We start from the raw sequence: 18,240 nt of genomic DNA, 5'->3' as shown, positions 1-18,240 counted from the left end.
ATGGCTTGTTTATATCATTCCTTCAAGTAAAAACTAGAGGTAGTTTCTGACAAGTAACTGCAAATAATAATGAAGGAAAAAAAACTAGAAGTAGCTTTTGACAAGCCGCTACAAATAACAGCCAAGAGCAGCCAGCAGGACGAGGGGAACCTTTGGAAGCGAACCCACAAAGCACAGCTGCAGGGGCTGATTTTGTCTGTTGAGCCCCGAGTTTTCTGGCCGCCAGAAGAAGAGTGAATTATCTCCTGTCAGTAGGGAGGAAGTATTCCAGCTTCATAAGAGAGACTGTGTGCTTGGCTATAGATCTGCAAGAACTTGGGTACATGGACTTCATCTGTATCGCGACGTGATGTGACTGTGTCTCTCCACCTGTGTCACGGGTATGCAGGTCTCAAAGTTTCTTTTTATGCAAACTTTCAGTGGGGAGCATCTCGGAGGAGCTAAGTTCAGATAGCCTAAGCATTTGGCCTCTGATATTTAATTTTCTATAACAGTGAGACAGGACATGGAGGGATAAACAGAACAGACCTTTCTTTGGACTAGAAGATGCAAACCTGCCTGTAGTGGCCAGTGATGTGTCTAGAGACCTGGCAAGCTTCAGTGTGTCTGGAACTTCCCTTGTTTTAAATTTAAAAGTGGGTTTTGATTCATGGTTATCATCCAAAGTTCATTACAATTTATACTTGGATTTATACAATTTATTCTTGGAATACTGGGTCTGTAATTGCAAGACCCGGCATGGCAGCCTTTAGAGCAGTACGCGGCTGACCCCTCAGACTTGGGGCCTCCACGATGCACCAGGGCTGGGATGAACATGCATGGCTGTCCCCCTCTGTTCGGGTCTGAAGCTCCTCCTATATTTTGCTATCATTTCTAAATGTAACTTTCCCTAGACAGAGTCTGGTAGGAACTGGAGAGTCGACAGTCAGGTTCTATTTTCCTGAGGATCAACCTGAGGGTCCCTACCCCTTGGGATCTAAATGGCCTCTTATAGGGGTTGCCTAAGACCGTTAGAAAACATAGATATTTACATTATGATTCATAACAGGAGCAACATTACAGTAATGAGGTAGCAGCAAAAACAGTTTTATGCTTGGGGAATCACTACCACGTGAGGAACTGTGTTAGAGTCTAGTATTAGAAAAGTTAATTGATTATCACTGATTTAGAGTCTTAGATTGTGTTGTCACTGTTTAAGTGAAGGGCCATATAACTTAGAGATCTGACAAGGATGTAAGACGCTATTCACCCCCACCAGCCTTCTCGCCCGATTAGACACTTCTTGGTGTGCGACTATGGCTTGCTTAGTTCTCTCTCAGAACCAAGTAAGTTTATATCCAGAACTGACAGCAGAAACTACAGACCAGAACTGGCTCCTTTTCAACAAGGTTAAAAAATGCTGCTGATTTTTAAACCACCGGGAAAATCCTAACCCACATAAATGGGTTCAGTGTTAAAACACATCCGGGGTCTTCCAGGTTCTGAGGAGCCTTTCTTTTTTTAATCAAGGATCTGTTTTCAAAACACGATTCCTGACTAGAAATGTATATATTACTGAGGTTCTATATTTTTGTCTCACAGGAAGGGTCCAGGTAGTTATTTAGTTTAGAAGTACCTTGTTTCTCTTTACTTTTGGTCTTTTATTTAAGTTTTGCCTTGAAATCCCATTTTCTAAGAGGCACCTAATGGAGGCAACCAATCTCCCACAATCCCTTGTGCCCCTGGAGCAGAGACAGCCCTCACTCAATGTGCTCCTAGATGCTCACAATACTGGGTACAGAGGAGGCAGTTGATAAACAGCAGATGGGTTCCAAGTGTGGAATAAAGGAAAGACTTGTTTAAGGTCATGAGTCAAAAGCATAGCCTTTTTTTTTTTACCTACTTGTTAATCAGGTATCATCAAATTTAAGAACAAGTGACCTGTTACAAATGGGAAAGGGCCCTCAATTAGGCTCTCTGAGGTGAAGACATCCAGCGAGGTGAGAGATTATTAGCTACAGTAAACTTAACAGAAGCGGGTGCAGGTATGCTAGGCTAGAATGTGGGGACCCCTCCTAGGAGTCAGCATGTTGCCCACATCTCTGTACTGACTGGCCACACATCATGCCTGGTGTAGAGCAATTTAAGTGCATGAAATGGGACTAGGAATACAGCTTAAAAATGTGAAAGGACACGGGTTCAATCCTTAGCACTACAGAAAACATAACAGAACATATATGTGAATATATATATATATATATATATATATATATATATATATATATCACACCAAACATTTTCTGAGCATGAATACAAATTTGTGTGAAGAGCTGTGATGCTCCATCCTGGGGATGTAACAGTCCGACCCTTCCATAGATCCAAAGCTAAAGCCTTGTTTTCTTGATATTGATCCACAGAAAAAACATACAACATAAAAATTATTCAATAGACTTTCAAGTCTGAATGGCCAGGAAAAGTGTCTGAGGGGGAAGGAGGAAGCATCTGCATTATCTACGTTAGCATGCACTGCCTGTGCCAACTGAAGATAAGAGGACTTACAAGAAGCACATCAACATAGTCTTAAAACATCAAGACACCACCAACAAATGGAGCTGACACTAGGGACTTCTTGGGACTTCATAAAGATGATGGAGACACAACCATCACCCACATATGTTCTTGCAATAACAGCAAAACAACAACAAAACCCTAACTTCTAATCTAATTAGAAAGCAATCGCCCCGCCCAGAATAAGATAGCATCGCACTAGTTTCCAAAATATCAGCAACTTGTTCCAGAGTCCAGGAGGGAGTGGTGAGAGACACGATCAGCAAACACAGCCTGTGAGCCTTGACTGGACCTGGATTAAACAACGAAAGGCCTTCGTGTGACAGCTGGGGCGATCTAAACAAGTACTAACAATCCTCTATAGTTAATCTAGACCAAGAGTTCATGGGCGTTCGCTGGACCATTTTTATGAGATCTGAAGTCTCTCAAAATAAAATGTTGGGAAGAGGTTGGGGTATGGCAGCATCCTAAACAAGAAAGCTGAAATAGTGTAGCTACTCAAAGGTCTTGATTTCATACAGATACCGCCACAAAGATCCCCCTTCGATGTAGGGCAAGGCCCCAGTAAGTGTCTCTGACACAGACAAAGGGGCATGATGCAGGCACATTCAGGCTGGGGGTCCTGAGGACAGCAAGCCACTCCCATCCCCTCAACATCTCAATTCTGTGTTTCATTTCTCAGTGAGAAGGAGGCTATATCTTCACTCCAATTCAGCAATATTTTATCAGCCTGAAATTCTTTTGCATATTTGCTGCTGTCTTTAGATTTCTGACAGTTTGTTTCTGTGAAACAGCAAGTGTGGTTGTAAATATGAAGGCATAAAGATCATCAAACGTCAGCTACATCAAACATGAACTACACCCCCTCACTATGCCTGCGAGGCCCTCTGCCACGGTCACAGGTCCCCACGCAGTTCTATAATCCCAACCACCTACTCCCATGCCAAGACAGTCCAAAGGGTGCTTTCTCAACACTGGTCACCCATGGCAGCTCCAGCGCCCTGCTCAGTGTGTGTGTGTGTGTGTGTGTGTGTGTGTGTGTGTGTGTGTGCTATACACACACATGCTCTAGCCATCAAGCATCAGCAATATAAAATACTTTCTTAGAGCAATCATCTTCCCACCATGGCTCAAGGGGTGGGAATACTAGTGAGGGCCTGGATTTTGTTTCCAGTATAGACTAAACAGGCTTTCAGAGCCTGGTCTGGTTTTAAGGCAAAATATGTCATGAGTTCCAACGAAGGGAAACATAAATCGACCTTTGGAGATGTGGTGTGTTTAGAAAACAAGGAATGCTTATTATAATAAAAGAGGAATTCATAACCCCAACAGCACTGGGAGCCGGTCCCGAGTTAACCTTGAAGATCAGTACCTTTCCATTCCACAGCCAGGTCTCTTCTGGAGGCTGAAAATTTACTGACCAGTAGCATGTGAGAGAAATACAGCACACTAAAACAGAGTCACAGTCTTTCCCGCTTTCAATTGTATTTACTTCAAGGAAAAGTCTAGAAAGATTTCTGGTGGCCACTTCAGTTACTCAGCCCTGCTAACGTTTATACACAGTTTTATTTTAGTTTATTCTTATTGTATGTGTATGGGTGTCTTGGTTTGCATGTACGTCTGTACCACAGTGCATGCCTGGTGTCTGCAGAGGTCAGAGGAGGGTGTTGGACCCCTTAGAAATGGATTTACAGATGGTCGTAAGCCACCATGTGGGTGAAAATCGAGCACGGGTCCTCTAGAAGAACAAAAAGTGTTCCTAACCACTGAGATAACTCTTAAACACAGTTTTTAACTGACCAGGTTCTAGCCTCCAGGGAAAAGGTCACCTTGGTAAGGCTTCCACTGAATTGGTGTTTAAAGCCACACTTAGAACCCAGACCTCGGGGTGATACTCGCAGCGAGCCTCCTGGGAGAAATTAAGTTGCCCAAAATAATAATTGAAAAGAAGATGTGGTAGGCAAGATTCAACCTTGTCATATCAACTAATCAGACTGCAATTGCAGACCAGCCTAGCACTGCCGTTCTGGGAGCTGACTTCTCAAAGCTTCCAAGCACATTACAGACTGTCTGTCTCTACCGTGAAGGAAAAGGCAGGAGACCAGCTACCCCAGGAAGCAAGGTTCTCCAGAGCTGCCTTATAGTTATAAAGGCTGCCTTGGGAAAAGACCTTGTGCTGGCCCCTGCACTTGACACGTTTAAACATTTTTTTTTCTTTCTGAAGCCATTAGACCTCATCAGCAGCCAGCCAGGAAAATCTGACTTTCACATTCAACATATTTCACGGTCACAGCCGTGCCAAAAAGTCAGGTTTTATGTGCAAATTCCTCCTTGGCTGGCTTCCCAAAATGACTCCTCCTAAGGGAAACTACCACTGATTGATCACAGCAACAAGCAAGGATTCCAACGTGAGCTGCGATGTGTTCCAGCGATGTACCCGTCTCTCACTAGAACTCAAAAGAGCCCTCCAGATCCTAACCCAGAAGCGCCCTCACACAAGGTCAGTCCGGTCGGAGACTGACCTTTCAAGCAATGGCTCCGGCAAGGCTCAGTAGTTCTATTACTGAAGCGAGTAGAAGAGGCTTCTGCAGAGAACACCACTCAGACACGTGTAATGCTATGAGCGTGCGCATGCGCGCGCCCATCCCTGCATACACGGGCTCCTTCCTGTGGCCACAGCGGCGTGATCTGGCTTGTGAGCGCTGCTTTCCATCCTGAGATCAGCAAAATCTCATTCAATTACAAACGTAACACAGGCCAGGTGCTGTGATTAAGCAGCTGCTTCTGTAATTCCCCCATCAGCGCTGAGACCTCAAAGGACTGAGGCTGTAACAGCAATTGTGGGCATCGAACAGTCCAAGGCACGCAGGAGCAGGGCCGTCTATAGAGACATGGCACCAACAAAACCACCTCTTAGCTTGGAAAAGTGGCTTGCCTTCCTCGAACTCATCTATACTTGGGTCTCCTTCCAAAGCGAGTACCAATCACAAGGAATGGATACCTGACCCAGAGCCTATATCAAAGCGTGTTGATGGAGGAAGGTCATTGGCGGTACAGAGGAACTTTGGGTGACTGTCCAGGCAGCAAGATGTCTCTGTCATTTCTCAAGTTTTAAAAGTTGCTTTTTTTCTTGTTTGCTTAGGTAGTATTGTATCTTTCTGGAGTCTTTGATGGAGTTAAGAATAGTTAGTTATAGTTATAGTTTTCCTTAGTTATGATAAAGATTATTGTAACTTTTACTTGATAACTGTTTTGTTATATGTAATTTTGCTATGTTAAAGTTAAAGCCTTTTTTTTTTGTTTAAACCGAAAAAGGGGAAATGATGGAGGAAGGTCATTGGTTAAATAAAAAGAAACTGCTTGGCCCTCATTGGTTAGAAGATAGGTGGGAGGAGTAAACAGAACAGAACGCTGGGAGGAAGAGGAAGTGAGCTCAGACTCCACAGCTCTCCTCTCGGGAGCAGATGCCTCAGAGAGACACCATGCTCCCAGCTCCCAGGCAGACGCACGCGATGAAGCTCCGACCCAGGATGGACATAGGCTAGAATCTTCCCGGTAAGTGCACCTAGGGGCGCTACACAGATGATTAGAAATGGGCTAAATTAATATGTGAGAATTAGCCTAGAAGAGGCTAGATAGAAATGGGCCAAGCAATGATTAAATGAATACAGTTTGTATGTTGTTATTTAGGACATAAGCTAGCCAGGTGGCCGGGGTGCTGGGGACACAGACCCGCCGCTCCTATTACTACAGCGTGTAAGCTACTAAATTCATCTGCAAATTCCAACGTGTCACTAGATACAGAAAATAAAAAAATGTAAATGACGATTCCCACCTTGGTTCTGTTTAGTCACTGTTAGTTTCAAAACAGCTGTGTGACAAGATTTGGAAAGAAGTAAGAGAACTCATTTCCAAGTGCATGTGCTGGGAACTTTTTCCTTCGTTTGATGACTGGGGTGAGCCCAGGCCTAAGCTGCTTGTTTAGTCGTCCGGTCCTAGGACAGTGCTCAACAGTCACTGTCCAGGAGGGGTGGCAAGGCTCTGACAGGTGTCAATTGCAAAGAAAAGAAAATGGGTTTTTGATGAAGCAAGCAGATGACTTACTGCTATTGTTTTGGTAAACCAGAAAGAAAAAAAAAAAAACCACTGCAGCAAAGTGCATCTAAAATCCAGCTTGAAGAAGCCTCTGAGTTCCTAATGCAGGCTCACAAATATAGCAACCATAATGAAATGGATGCTTTTTAATGATTTCCTATAATGGTGTTTATATATGGAAGCTTTTTACCCTATTGAAGCAATTTAATTGGAAAATGGCAAAGGAATAAGAGGCAGGCAGCCAGGTCCAATCAACAAACACGCTGACTATATTCTACACTGCAGATAAATGAGCTCTGCCAAGTTGTCTGTCCCAGAAGTGCCTGCCTCTCATACCGGACTCCTCCTCAACCTCACCACTCCCATCTAATCCTAAAGTATCCACTCAGCCGAGGCTTCTGTGACGTTTCCTCCCAGGCTCCCATCTTGCAGATCCTGCCCTGACTGTGGGTCTTTTCTATCGAACTATCCACATCCTCCAAAGACTTGTGACAAGGGATTGCATTCATTGCTACTTGGATATTTGATGAGTCCTTGGGCATCATGAGATTGGCATACAAGGTCGTCAAAATGCCTGCTCCATAGAGCCTGCTTTCTCATGTGAGACAGCGACTGGCAAGATGCAAGGACATAAAAGCAAACATGGCCTTTCCTCAGACAGTGCCAGCTGCTAGGAAGGGAGAGATGGCATGAGGAGTGATTCTGCAGACATGAGAAGGGAACCGGAGCGAAGGAGAACGCTACATGTGTGCTGTAGCAAGGGGCACTCCAGAAGAGACCGTTCACGCACACCCCGGAGGGCAGAATCTGGTCATCTTGAAGGGACTGTAGGAGACCAGGAGTGTGATGAGGCCTGGGGGGCAAACAGAGAGGAGCAGACACGGAGTGTGGTGGCAGGAGCTCCGGGTTTCGTGGGACCCTGTGGTGAGGAGTCTGGAGGTCGGCCCAGGTTTAAGAGGTTTGAACGTGGGAGTGCAGCCATCGGATGGCAGCTTCTGCCTTTCTGCCCCGGTACCTAACAGAGCACACAGTGAGTTTGTAAGATGACCAAAGATTCCTCTGCGCAAGCAGGGAATGCACGCTGTCCTTGGCAGAGGCCATACTCCCGCAGAGCACAGGACTGCCAGGAAAGGCTCTGCCAGTACAATTCACACACATTTCCAAGCGAGGCACAGGATGGGAGGAAGAATTCGAGATGAATGATGAGGGAAAATGGAGATGCCTCCCCATGTGGACGGACAGCTGTGAGCTCCCGCCTTGGGGAATCAGTGCGACAGATGCCATGTCATGTCAGGCGCTCCGTGACGTGCCCCAGGAGAGAGGCCCGTTGAAGTAGGTTTGTGCCTGCATTTCCCAAACTTAATTATGTGACTTTGTCAGATGATGGGTCACCTACTAAATCCATCAAATACAATCTGAGAGAAGCCAATGCAGGGTGAGTGCAGGGCTGGTCCTCTGCAGTGATGGAGACACCGCTGGCTGTTTGAATTGGCTTGACTGCCTGTGGCTGTAGCCGGAATGCACAGTAAGAGGCTGCGAGTGGAGACAATTACAGTGCTCATCTGAACTTGGCCCTGTGAGGCTTTTGCCTGATGGGTTGACTGGTGGCAGATGGCTCTGTGTGTGACAACATCAAGTCTGAACCCTGGGTTCAGATGCATGGGAGGAAGAGAGCCGAGGCACAAAGCAAAGAGCTGAACACAGACCTCAGATTTTATCTTCCAACTGCTAAGCCTGAAGCTGTATCTTCACTCGTGTGCACACTGTTGTGTAGTGTAAGCTGGTCCCATTTAAGCACACCTCTCAGTGACGGATGCAGCTAAATCCATTATACGGCCCTCTCAGCGTTTCAGACTGCTTAACACTAATTCCCCATCAGATCTTAACACCATGATGCACCTGCCCTCGATTTCTTCCAGCATCTTCAGACAAACAGGCCATAGCATCATTCATTCTTTCCAATAGGATCTTTGAATATATGCCACAAACCAGGCCCTAGACTAGGAGATGAAACACCACACCACTGCCTAACAGAGTTTAATGGGCGAGTCAGGCAGATAGCAACATGATCTACAATTTCAATGTTTTATCAGAAGGAATAAAATACTGCATCAACAGAGTCAGCATGGCACTCACACTCTGGGGGATTCTAAGAATGATCATTTACCCCAAAACTAATGGAGAGGAGCACCCCTGCCTCAGACTCCTGCTGCGTGCCGCTAGCAGCTGTGGCCCCAGAGGCTCAGTCTCCAGCTGACTTCACTTATCTGAACATCAACTTCTGCTGTGTCGGTCACAACTTGATGTCTCCCCAAGAGTTTTCTGTATCCCAGACACTCTGCTTGACTTCTTAATCTCAATATCTACTGTGTTCTTAAATATCTGTAGCCCATGTATCTCAAGACACCCCAACTTATGTCCCACAAAAGGCAGATGGACTCCACTGGCCTCTCTTCTCTCTACAAAATAATTAAAAAAAAAAATCTGAGGGTAAATCACCTCGTCCTTCCCACCATGTTCCAACACTGATGAATGGCCTCAACATGCATGCACTGTGCACACCAGAATCTTAGAATACATTCACGTTCATATCTGTGTTTATTCTGCTTCCAGTTGGTGGTAGATCGAGAGAAAATGGCCCCCAAAGGGAACGGCACTATTAGGAGGTGTGGTGTTATTGGAATAGGTATGGTCTTGTTGGAGAAAATGTGTCACTGTGGAGGATGGCTTTAAGGTCACATATATGCTCAAGCCATGCCCAGTCAGTCAGTCCACTTTCTGTTGCCTGCAAGTCAAGATATAGGCTACTTGGTTACTTCTCCTGGTACCATGGCTGCCTGCACACCACCATGATGGAAATGGATTGGACCTCTAAACTGTAAGCAAGCCACCCCAATTAAATGTTTTCCTTTATAAGAACTGCCATGACTGGAGAGGTGGCTCAGTAGTTAAGAGCACTGGCTGTTCTCCCAGAGGTCCTGAGTTTAATTCCTGTAACCACACTGAGGCTCACAACCATCTATAATGAAATCTGGCACTCTTTCCTGGCCTGCAGGCATGCATGCAAACAGAACACTGTATACATAATAAACAAACAAACAAATCTTTAAGGGGTTGGAAAGGTGGCTCAGTAGTTAAGAGCACTGAGTGTTCTCCAGAGGACAGGGTTCAATTCCCAGCACCCACATGGCAGCTCGCAACTGTCTGTAACGCTAGTTCTAGAATACCCAACACCCTCATATAGATATATGTGCAGGCAAAACACTAATACACATTAATAAAAGTTTTTAAAAAAGAATTGCTGTGGTCATGGTATCTTCATAGCAATAGAAACCCTAACTAAAACACAGTTTTTAAGCAAATCTTTCCCGATTTTTCTGTACCCATCTTCTTTTCTGTATCTCAACTGTTATTATCCAATTTCTAGCAACAATCTGGCCTGCCTAGACTTTTCTAATGGTTTCTTAACTAGTTTCCCCAACACACTCAATCTATGGATTTGCTTTCCACATTATGGTGTGATTTACAGTGTAACTGATAATCTCATGCCTCCCCACACTGTTAAATCTTTTAGCAGCTTCTTATGCTTTTAAGTATAGACTCCAACATGTTCCACAAGATTCTGAATGACCTGGCCCCTCCCTACTTCTCCAGCCCTCATCTTCACATCACGATGATGCTTCCCTTCCTGGATATATTCCCCATCCTCACCAAACTGCCTCACCTCTTCCTTGAGCTGCTTAATTGACACGGATTCTCTGGACCTTAGTACACATGCTACTTCCAAGATCCAGAACTTCCTAGAACCTTAGACTGAATCAAATTTCTTGGATATTCTCATGGTACCATGATTCATGATGTTATAACACTTATATGAATGTATAATTAAACATGTGCAATAGTCAATTAAAAACAGTTGATTGCTTTCCAACTCAATTTCCAGTTCCATGAAAACACAGTATACTTTCATCCTTCTTCTGGCTCTTCCTCCACCTCTTACTACACGTGAACATCTATTTCCAAAGACATGGACTGTTTCACTCTTCTGACCTTGCACCCATTCAATCACAGAGCTCACTTTGGCTCAGACAATGGCAAATACTCAACCTCAGTCTGTCTCAAGAATCCAACAGGCATTCCAAAGCAAAAAGCAAACCACCGGCTTACAACATTCCAGCTCTGATTTTCATGCTATTTGGCATACAGTAAACAAAGTTCATGAAACAACAATACCTAACTCTACTGCTTTCCTACTTGCTTTCATTTCTGAAAGACTTTAGAAATCTAATCCCCAAACCCAGTAATAGGTCATGACCTTCAGTTTAAAATACTGTGCATCTCTACTAGGCTATTTCTCTATGAGTACAAATATAATTATTAACTATTTCTCAATTTGTTTCTCAATCAAATTTCTCACCAAGAAACACACTCATTCTCTTAGTCATTTGGATCAGTGTGTTGAAGACATTATAGATCCTCCTCCTTACACCACAGTTGCTGAAACCCTCTTGGCTTCTTCTTCTGCAAAGCTCCGCCGCCTGTTCCATCCTTTCTACTCCCGCTCTCGCAGCTCTGAAGGAACTGTGACTAGGAATACTGCAACAGTCTTTTAACACAGTTCCCACTTCTAGAATTTTCAACCAAAAATGACACACATTTGAATCACATTCCCATCAGAAAGAATGCTAACTCAGCTCTCTAGTTCACTGTGGCCAATAAGGCAGTGAACACAGGATTAAAATGAATGGGTTTTCATCCATTCCCCAAACTCCTTGAGTAATGAAATATTAACTCGGGCTGCCTTGTGTTTCTAATGTTCTTCTTGCAACCCAGAAGCCAAAGTCCTGCTGACATGTGGCTTGGGAAGACTCACCCATGTCAGCAGTGACCATAGTGGACTGGTTTTCAGGGATGGACACAGAGGTCTGGTCTTGGTCCATACTTCTGGAATCCTCATTGACCTCTTGTTGACTCTGGCTGAGCTCTGACCGCAGTTCTGAGTATTCATCTTCCTCCCTGCAAGAAAGGAGAGTCAGGCACCAATGATAAAAGATGTCCAGTGAGTCCTTGGAGAAAGATATTGTAAGGAAGAAACAAAGACACTTCAAAAGAAAACAGTTGACTTATCCAGACTGCAGGTACTGGGATTCCTTTCAGGCCTCACAGCTGGTCATATCTAAAATTATGTAGTGCGTGAAACTTCAATGTTCCTTGTGCATCCACAGTTATGTTCTCAACAAGATTTACGCATCAGTCTATGAGAAGTATTTCCCTTGAAAGATTTCCTGAAGAGGTTAGACTTCTTCATCCCACTCAAATTATGAGGTAAGAAAGAACAAAGTTTACTAACATTGAGGCTACACTGAACAAAACAATGAGGAAGATGAGAAACTGCGAATTCCACACCTTCATCTGGGGGTCCCAATGGGAACGTCCTTCCAAGAACTTGATAAGTTGGAGCTATTGAGAAACTTCTACCTCCAGTTCACCTAGATCTCTGGGTGGACAGACGAGCATATTTAAGAAGTGCCACAGTTACATTCCCCAAAAGAAAAGGGTGAGAGGGATGTATTGAAGAAGAAATTCCATCCAGTGCCCTGTTTCTGTAGATGGAAGTTTCTGTCCTGCCCTATTCCATAGCCATTCAGTCCCAAATAAACACACAGAGACTTATATTAATTATAGACTGTTTGGCCTGTTAGCTCAGGCTTATTCTTAACTAGCTCTTACAGTTTTAATTAACCCTTAATTCTTGTCTATGTTTAGCCATGTGGCTTGCTACCTTTTCTCAGTAAGGCATTCTCATCTTACTTCCTCAGCGTCTGGGTGGCAACTGACTCTTTACCTTTCCTCATCCCAGAATTCTCCTAGTCTGGTCACCTTGCCTATACTTCCTGCCTGGCTACTGGCCAATCAGTGTTTCATTAAAGTAACACGAGTGACAAATCTTTCCAGTGTACAAGAGCACTGCCCCACAGCAGGTTTCCTAGATTTCTGACTTGCATTTACAGATGGAGAACAACACAGAAACACAACTGCTTCATTCCCATGTGTTCCCCCGATCTCGCCCAGCCCTTTGTGGTTAGTTAACCTCTGGGTTACGATATTAACAAGCAGGAAAGCGTCTACCTAGAATATGCATCTCAACGTGCCTGCCTCCGTGGCTCCTCCGGTGACCACCGTCACACATGCCGCATGCGGCACACACAGACAGAAAGAAAAGAACATAACTCTCTCGGAAGCATCTATTTTTATAAGTGATCCCCAAAACTACATCGTCGGGGATTTCACTGTGGGCACAGAGAGCTTACTATTGTCATTCTAGTCTGAGGGAGACGTCATCAATGAAGAAAGCTGAGCAGAGAAGAAATTCCCCAGGCTAACACTTATTTGAAGCTGCCAGCAATCGGTGAGGCAATGGAGGGAACAAAGTCTATAGCTGTGGGTTTTGTGTAGACCAAGATGGTGAGTAGCTTGGGGAGGAGGCAACTGGGGAGATACATCTATATATAGATAAATGCGAATATCTCTCTAAAGGTCTTGGTTCTCTCTCTCAAAAAAAGCAATTTTCTCTTAAGGAATTTATCTGTTTCCTAAATGACCTCTGCTATATAAGGGGTTTATGAAAACCACTCAGAAAACTAGAAAGACTTTCATGAGTTACAAAGCCCCCAGCTTTATAAAATATGGATTAGAATGGAGCGAAAGTGAAAATAAACACGGGTTAATAAGCTATGAATGCTAATTAGTTAGACATCTACAGGAGTCACCAATAATTAGTTTTAGGCAAGAAAACAATTAAGGGCACCCATCTTATTAGTCACCTTTGGTCTGGAGGTTAATTGGTAGTGAGCTGATACATCAGCTCTTCCTTTCGTCAGCATTGAAAACTGGCCTGGCAGAGCCTGAACACATAGTCCCTGCCAAGTCTGCTTTACACTGAATGACTTCCAGGGATTAGCAGGAATAACTTTATAAAGGACTGAATAGGGAGAGGGTGTGAGGAGGAAAATATGATGCGGGAAATACCCCCTCTGGAGTGAGTGGGGAGGAGAATGAGATCACACTCGTAATGTCGCCAGGGGCTGGAGGGTTTTCATGTCATGAACGGCAGACTAAAGATCCCATTCAAGGCATTGGAGCACCCAGAAGAACACAGGAAAGCAATGACTGGGCAGATTCCATCTTTCGGGAGACAAACATATCCTCAACCAATTCTAACCGGGAAAGTGCTGTGAGTGACATAGGAGCGGTCACGGGAGGGCTGTCTCCAGGTTGTGAGACAGAAAGAGCATGTGCACAAACTCCGAGCTGCGAGGCGTGGAGCACGGCGAAGAGCAAGGATTTTAGTAGAGCTGTCTGTCACCAAAGAGAATTTATGATATTAGAGGAGGAAAAAAAAACATAGGAGGTAGAAATAAAATATGACAAAGGAAGTTTGGAGAGGCGTGGCGTAGGAGTGAATACTACCACCATCTTGCGTAGAAACATAACAGCTGGAACGTCCTGACAGGAAGGGTCTAAGGTGAGAACGCCTGAATCCTGGTGAAGTCTCTCCAGTAGGAATCTGAAGAATTCTAGAGTGAAACAACATGCATAAACAGTAATGACTAGAGGTGGGATAGGATAGAGATCAGGATAGGTTTAGTGACGCTGTGAGATCTAAAATAGGTTAAACTCAGCCTGAACAACAGAAGATACAGGCAGCCCCAGGCCGAATTACTGATTTACAGGACATCGTCAACCCCACCGGCATAGGTTCTGAAAGGAAGCTTGAACCTTGATCAGAAAAGAAAGAAAAAACTCCGTCATGATCCTTTGGCCAGATGCCATGTAGTATGTGCAGACTGATGATGGAGTTTCTCTGCCCCCAGGTCCATCAAGAGAACGGACTGAGTCTGAAGACTGCTGGTCCAGGGCAACTTCCCCAAGACTAGATCACGCGTTGTGCAGGGGAAGCTGCTGGGCAGCCTCGAGTCACTGCCAGTGAAGGTGTCTCACAAAGGACCCATCAGGGGCCTCTCCAAGTACCTTCCCTGGCCTCTTGTTTTTGCTGTGTATAGTAATGTGTAAGCGGTGTCTGCTTTATGGGTATGTGGAGTCCAGGAGCATCCTTTACCCTACTGTCTAGACACATAGTCTCTCAATGAATCCGGACTCACCAACAAGCCCCAGCAATCAGGTCCATTAGTGATCACATCCAGGATTTTTTTGTTTTTTGTTTGTTTGTTTTCTAATTGGTGCTGGGATTCAAACCCCAGTCTTCAGCTTATGCAGTAAGTGCTTTTACTTACCAAGTCACCTTCTAGTTCCCTCAACAGTAACTCCTAATCTTGTCACAGATTATTTCTTTGAGGCAGAGATGTCTCCTCTCCCAAACCTACTGTTAATTCTATGGATAAAATAAAAGTGACTGTGTTTAGCCACAAAAATAAAAGTTTAGATAAACCATCTGTGGAGTGGATGGTTCCTAAAATGGAATTACCAAGTCTCAAGTGTTTGTCCTTGGGCTGTGAAGGAGCATGTCCCAGGAGTCTAAATGCCCTCAGCTCTGTGCACTCAGAAGCATCTGAGACGTGCTTCGAGGGACTTTGTTTAGACTTGTAATCGTTAACACTTACTCCCAGCTGTAACATTAACTAAAACAAAGTCTCCTAGGGAGGTCGGCTCCAGGATGTGCAGACACACATGAAGACCAGCAGTGATGGAAAAATCACTATGGAAGACTCCTAAAGGCCAGAAGAGCCACAGTTGGTATTTTAAAAATAGGATATCCACAGCTTGAATACATGGTGTGACTTACACATTCTGCAACTGCTTTATAGTGCAGCCTAAATCTTCAGTTTAGCTCCAGTGAAAACATCTTACACTGTGGCCTAAGGACTTGCTTTTCCTTGCTCTTAAAGCATCATCTTGCTTCAGTGTAAAATTAGTTTTAAAAGGGAAGCACTGACAAAAGTCTAGTTCTCATGTGCACTAGACTAGGAGCTAGAGTTTCTGTGCACTCAGGAATGCTGTAAAATGTGACATCACAAACAATCTTCATGCACATCCGTCATTGCCTTGAGGCTGAAACAAATCGGAAGATGGCCTGGGTGGTCACTCATGGGCTTTGGTGGCTGCCATGCAGTTGTAGTCATTAGACCCATCCCACGTGAGCCGACAGGTGTTCCAGTTCGTTGGGTGCTTCACATTCTGTCTTTCTACAGTGACAGGCAGACCTTCCTGAAATGGCTGATATAAGAAAGAAACGTATCCCTCCGAATTCTCTTTAAAGAATCCATTGCAGGAGGTAGGAGCTGGCTTTCTCGACATTTGTCTCCTATTTCCCATACAGCAGGGAGGAAAACAAAGCTTGTCTATGAGCTTTCAGGTGAGCAACTGAACAAAAGAAATGTTCTTCCATAGATACAATATTCCTTTGGGGGGGGGTGTTTTTTTTTGGGACAGGGTTTCTCTGTGTAGCGCTGGCTGTCCTCCTGTAATCAGCTCCGTAGACCAGGCTGGCCTTGAACTCACAGAGATCCACGTATCTCTGAGGGTGTGCGCCACCACTGCCCAGAAAAAAAAATACCCCATTCTTATCTTAAGATTTGATGTAAGAGCCACAGAGAAGGACTTACAAGTACTCATCAGGGCGTATGTACACCACACAGGAAGACGGGAGAAAGAAATAGGATCTCTCTGGGTTTTATATAACTTTCTAGGCCCTTAGTTAATCAGAACAACACACTTTGTCAGGAGATGGAGAGGCCTTGGTCCCTGTTTGAGATGCAGCACAAGGTTGCCATGTAGGCTGATCTCAGGAAGAATGGCAGGATCCTGACTCGGCCCTGAAATCCTAGACGGTAGATGGCATCGCAGGGGACAGGTCCATCACACACTGCCCTGCTCCCAAGGGAGGGGCCTCCTGTAGAAACGTTCAGAGCAGATGCAAAGATCACAGAGATGGGGAGTAAATTGGGGTGCGGCCATTCAAGATGAAAGATGCCAGCTGGAGAGATCCATCATGTGATCCAAGGCTCAGGACAGAACTCCCAGAGGAGGACAAGGTTCAAGATATAACTCCCAGAGGAGGACAAGGTTCAGGACATGCAAGGTTTTCTATGATAAAGGAGACCATCCAGAAGGAAGAGACTTTGGGGCTCATGCTATAGAAAGGGACCCTAAGCAAGACAGGAGATTTAGATTTTTCACTTAGAAAGTCATTAGTGGCTGAGCGTGGTGAGCCACCTATCCAGGAGAGGCCAAAACAGCAGAATCGTAAGCTGAAGGCAAGCTGTGACTGTCAAGGTCAGTGTGCCTGGGCCTGGAGAAGGCAGGTGGATGACCAAGCCAGTCAGCAGCGTTCTGTGGTTTCGGCCTCAAGCTCCTGCCTTGAGTGCCTCCCTTGGGTTCTCCTCGATGGCAAAATTGTAAGATGAAATGAAACCTTTCTTCTGTGAGTTGCTTCTGATGTTTATCACAGCAACAGAAAGCAAACTAGGATTACCAGCTTGGCTCTACAGCCATCTAGATGCTATGTCAAAATAAGTGAGCAAATCAGCAAATAAATATTGGTGGACTGGCATGGAAAGCCATGTGCATAGCATGTACGGGGCTTTGGGTTCTATCTCCAGCATGGCAAAAGAGAAAATGGTTGGAGGGAAGGGGAAAGAGAAGGAAGGGGAGGGGAGGAGATTTGGGACAAAGAGAAATCATTAGCAGTTTATGCTACTCAAGCTGCCAAAACAGAATACCACAGACTGGGTGGCTTAAACAACAGAAATGTGTTTTCTCATGGTTCTGAAGGCTGGAAAGCCTAAAAGCATTGTTAGCACGATCCATTTCCGAAAGGGTCCTCTGCCTGGCTTGCAGATGGTGGCTTTCTAGTTGTATCATCACATGGCAGCAAAGGAGGGGCCCGGTCACACATAGCAGCTCTCCGGCCTCTCTTTTCATGAAGAGCCCGCCATGACAGCCCTACCCTCATGAGTTTATCTGACCCCAATCAGCTCCCACAGGCCCCTCTCCACATATCACTCTAGTGACAATGATGAGAGAAGGCAACTTCAGTCTATAGAAAACAGGGCTTGGGTAAAACTGCTGGGGCATGTAGGCAGAAAGCAGGAAGCTTAGAGCTAATGGGAGGCAGAGAACATGGATGAACTGTGAGAGTCAGCAGCAAAAGGTTGGTACTACAAGAGTTGCTTTTGGGAAAGAAAAGATCTCACATTCAGTTTGCTTAGACATCATTCCTTTTCTTTTTGGATCCAAAGTCCTCTATGGTCATGTTTTCGTTTTCATATTTTCGATCCCATTATAAAATCTCCACAAGTCAAACATCTTTAAAAAGGCCCACATAATATACTGTGAAGTGAAAAGGCAAATATTATTACAAAGCCATTTGTGTGGTGTGGTGCGTGATCCAATATATTTAAGAGAGTCCATAGGAAAATTTTAAGGACATATACACAAAACGTTCAGGGTTCGTCTCTGGGAGATGAGATTTCGGGTGCATTTGGCAGGGATCGGTTAGGAAAACACCCCGTATTAAAAGGTTCAAACAGGCAGCATCGCACCCAGGCAGGTCTGTGCTTGCGAAGCTGGTGGAAGAAT

At 44.7% G+C, this 18,240-nt stretch overlaps 1 protein-coding gene across 6 annotated transcripts in view; it reads right to left on the bottom strand.

Moving 5' to 3' along the window:
• Mcc (MCC regulator of Wnt signaling pathway) overlaps positions 1 to 18,240 on the bottom strand; it is a 378,701-nt gene that overhangs the window by 69,084 nt on the left and 291,377 nt on the right. For all 6 annotated transcript variants that reach the window (XM_075968726.1, XM_075968728.1, XM_075968727.1 and 3 more), the window contains one exon: positions 11,516 to 11,658. In XM_075968726.1, coding sequence (XP_075824841.1) covers positions 11,516 to 11,658 — 143 coding nt within the window. The remainder of the gene's footprint in view (positions 1 to 11,515; positions 11,659 to 18,240) is intronic.

Source organism: Microtus pennsylvanicus, chromosome 4 (assembly GCF_037038515.1).
Source record: "Microtus pennsylvanicus isolate mMicPen1 chromosome 4, mMicPen1.hap1, whole genome shotgun sequence".
NCBI classification, from domain to species: domain Eukaryota; kingdom Metazoa; phylum Chordata; class Mammalia; order Rodentia; family Cricetidae; genus Microtus; species Microtus pennsylvanicus.
The sequence above is the reverse complement of the archived record's forward strand: the minus strand, read 5'-3'. Positions and strand labels throughout refer to the sequence as shown.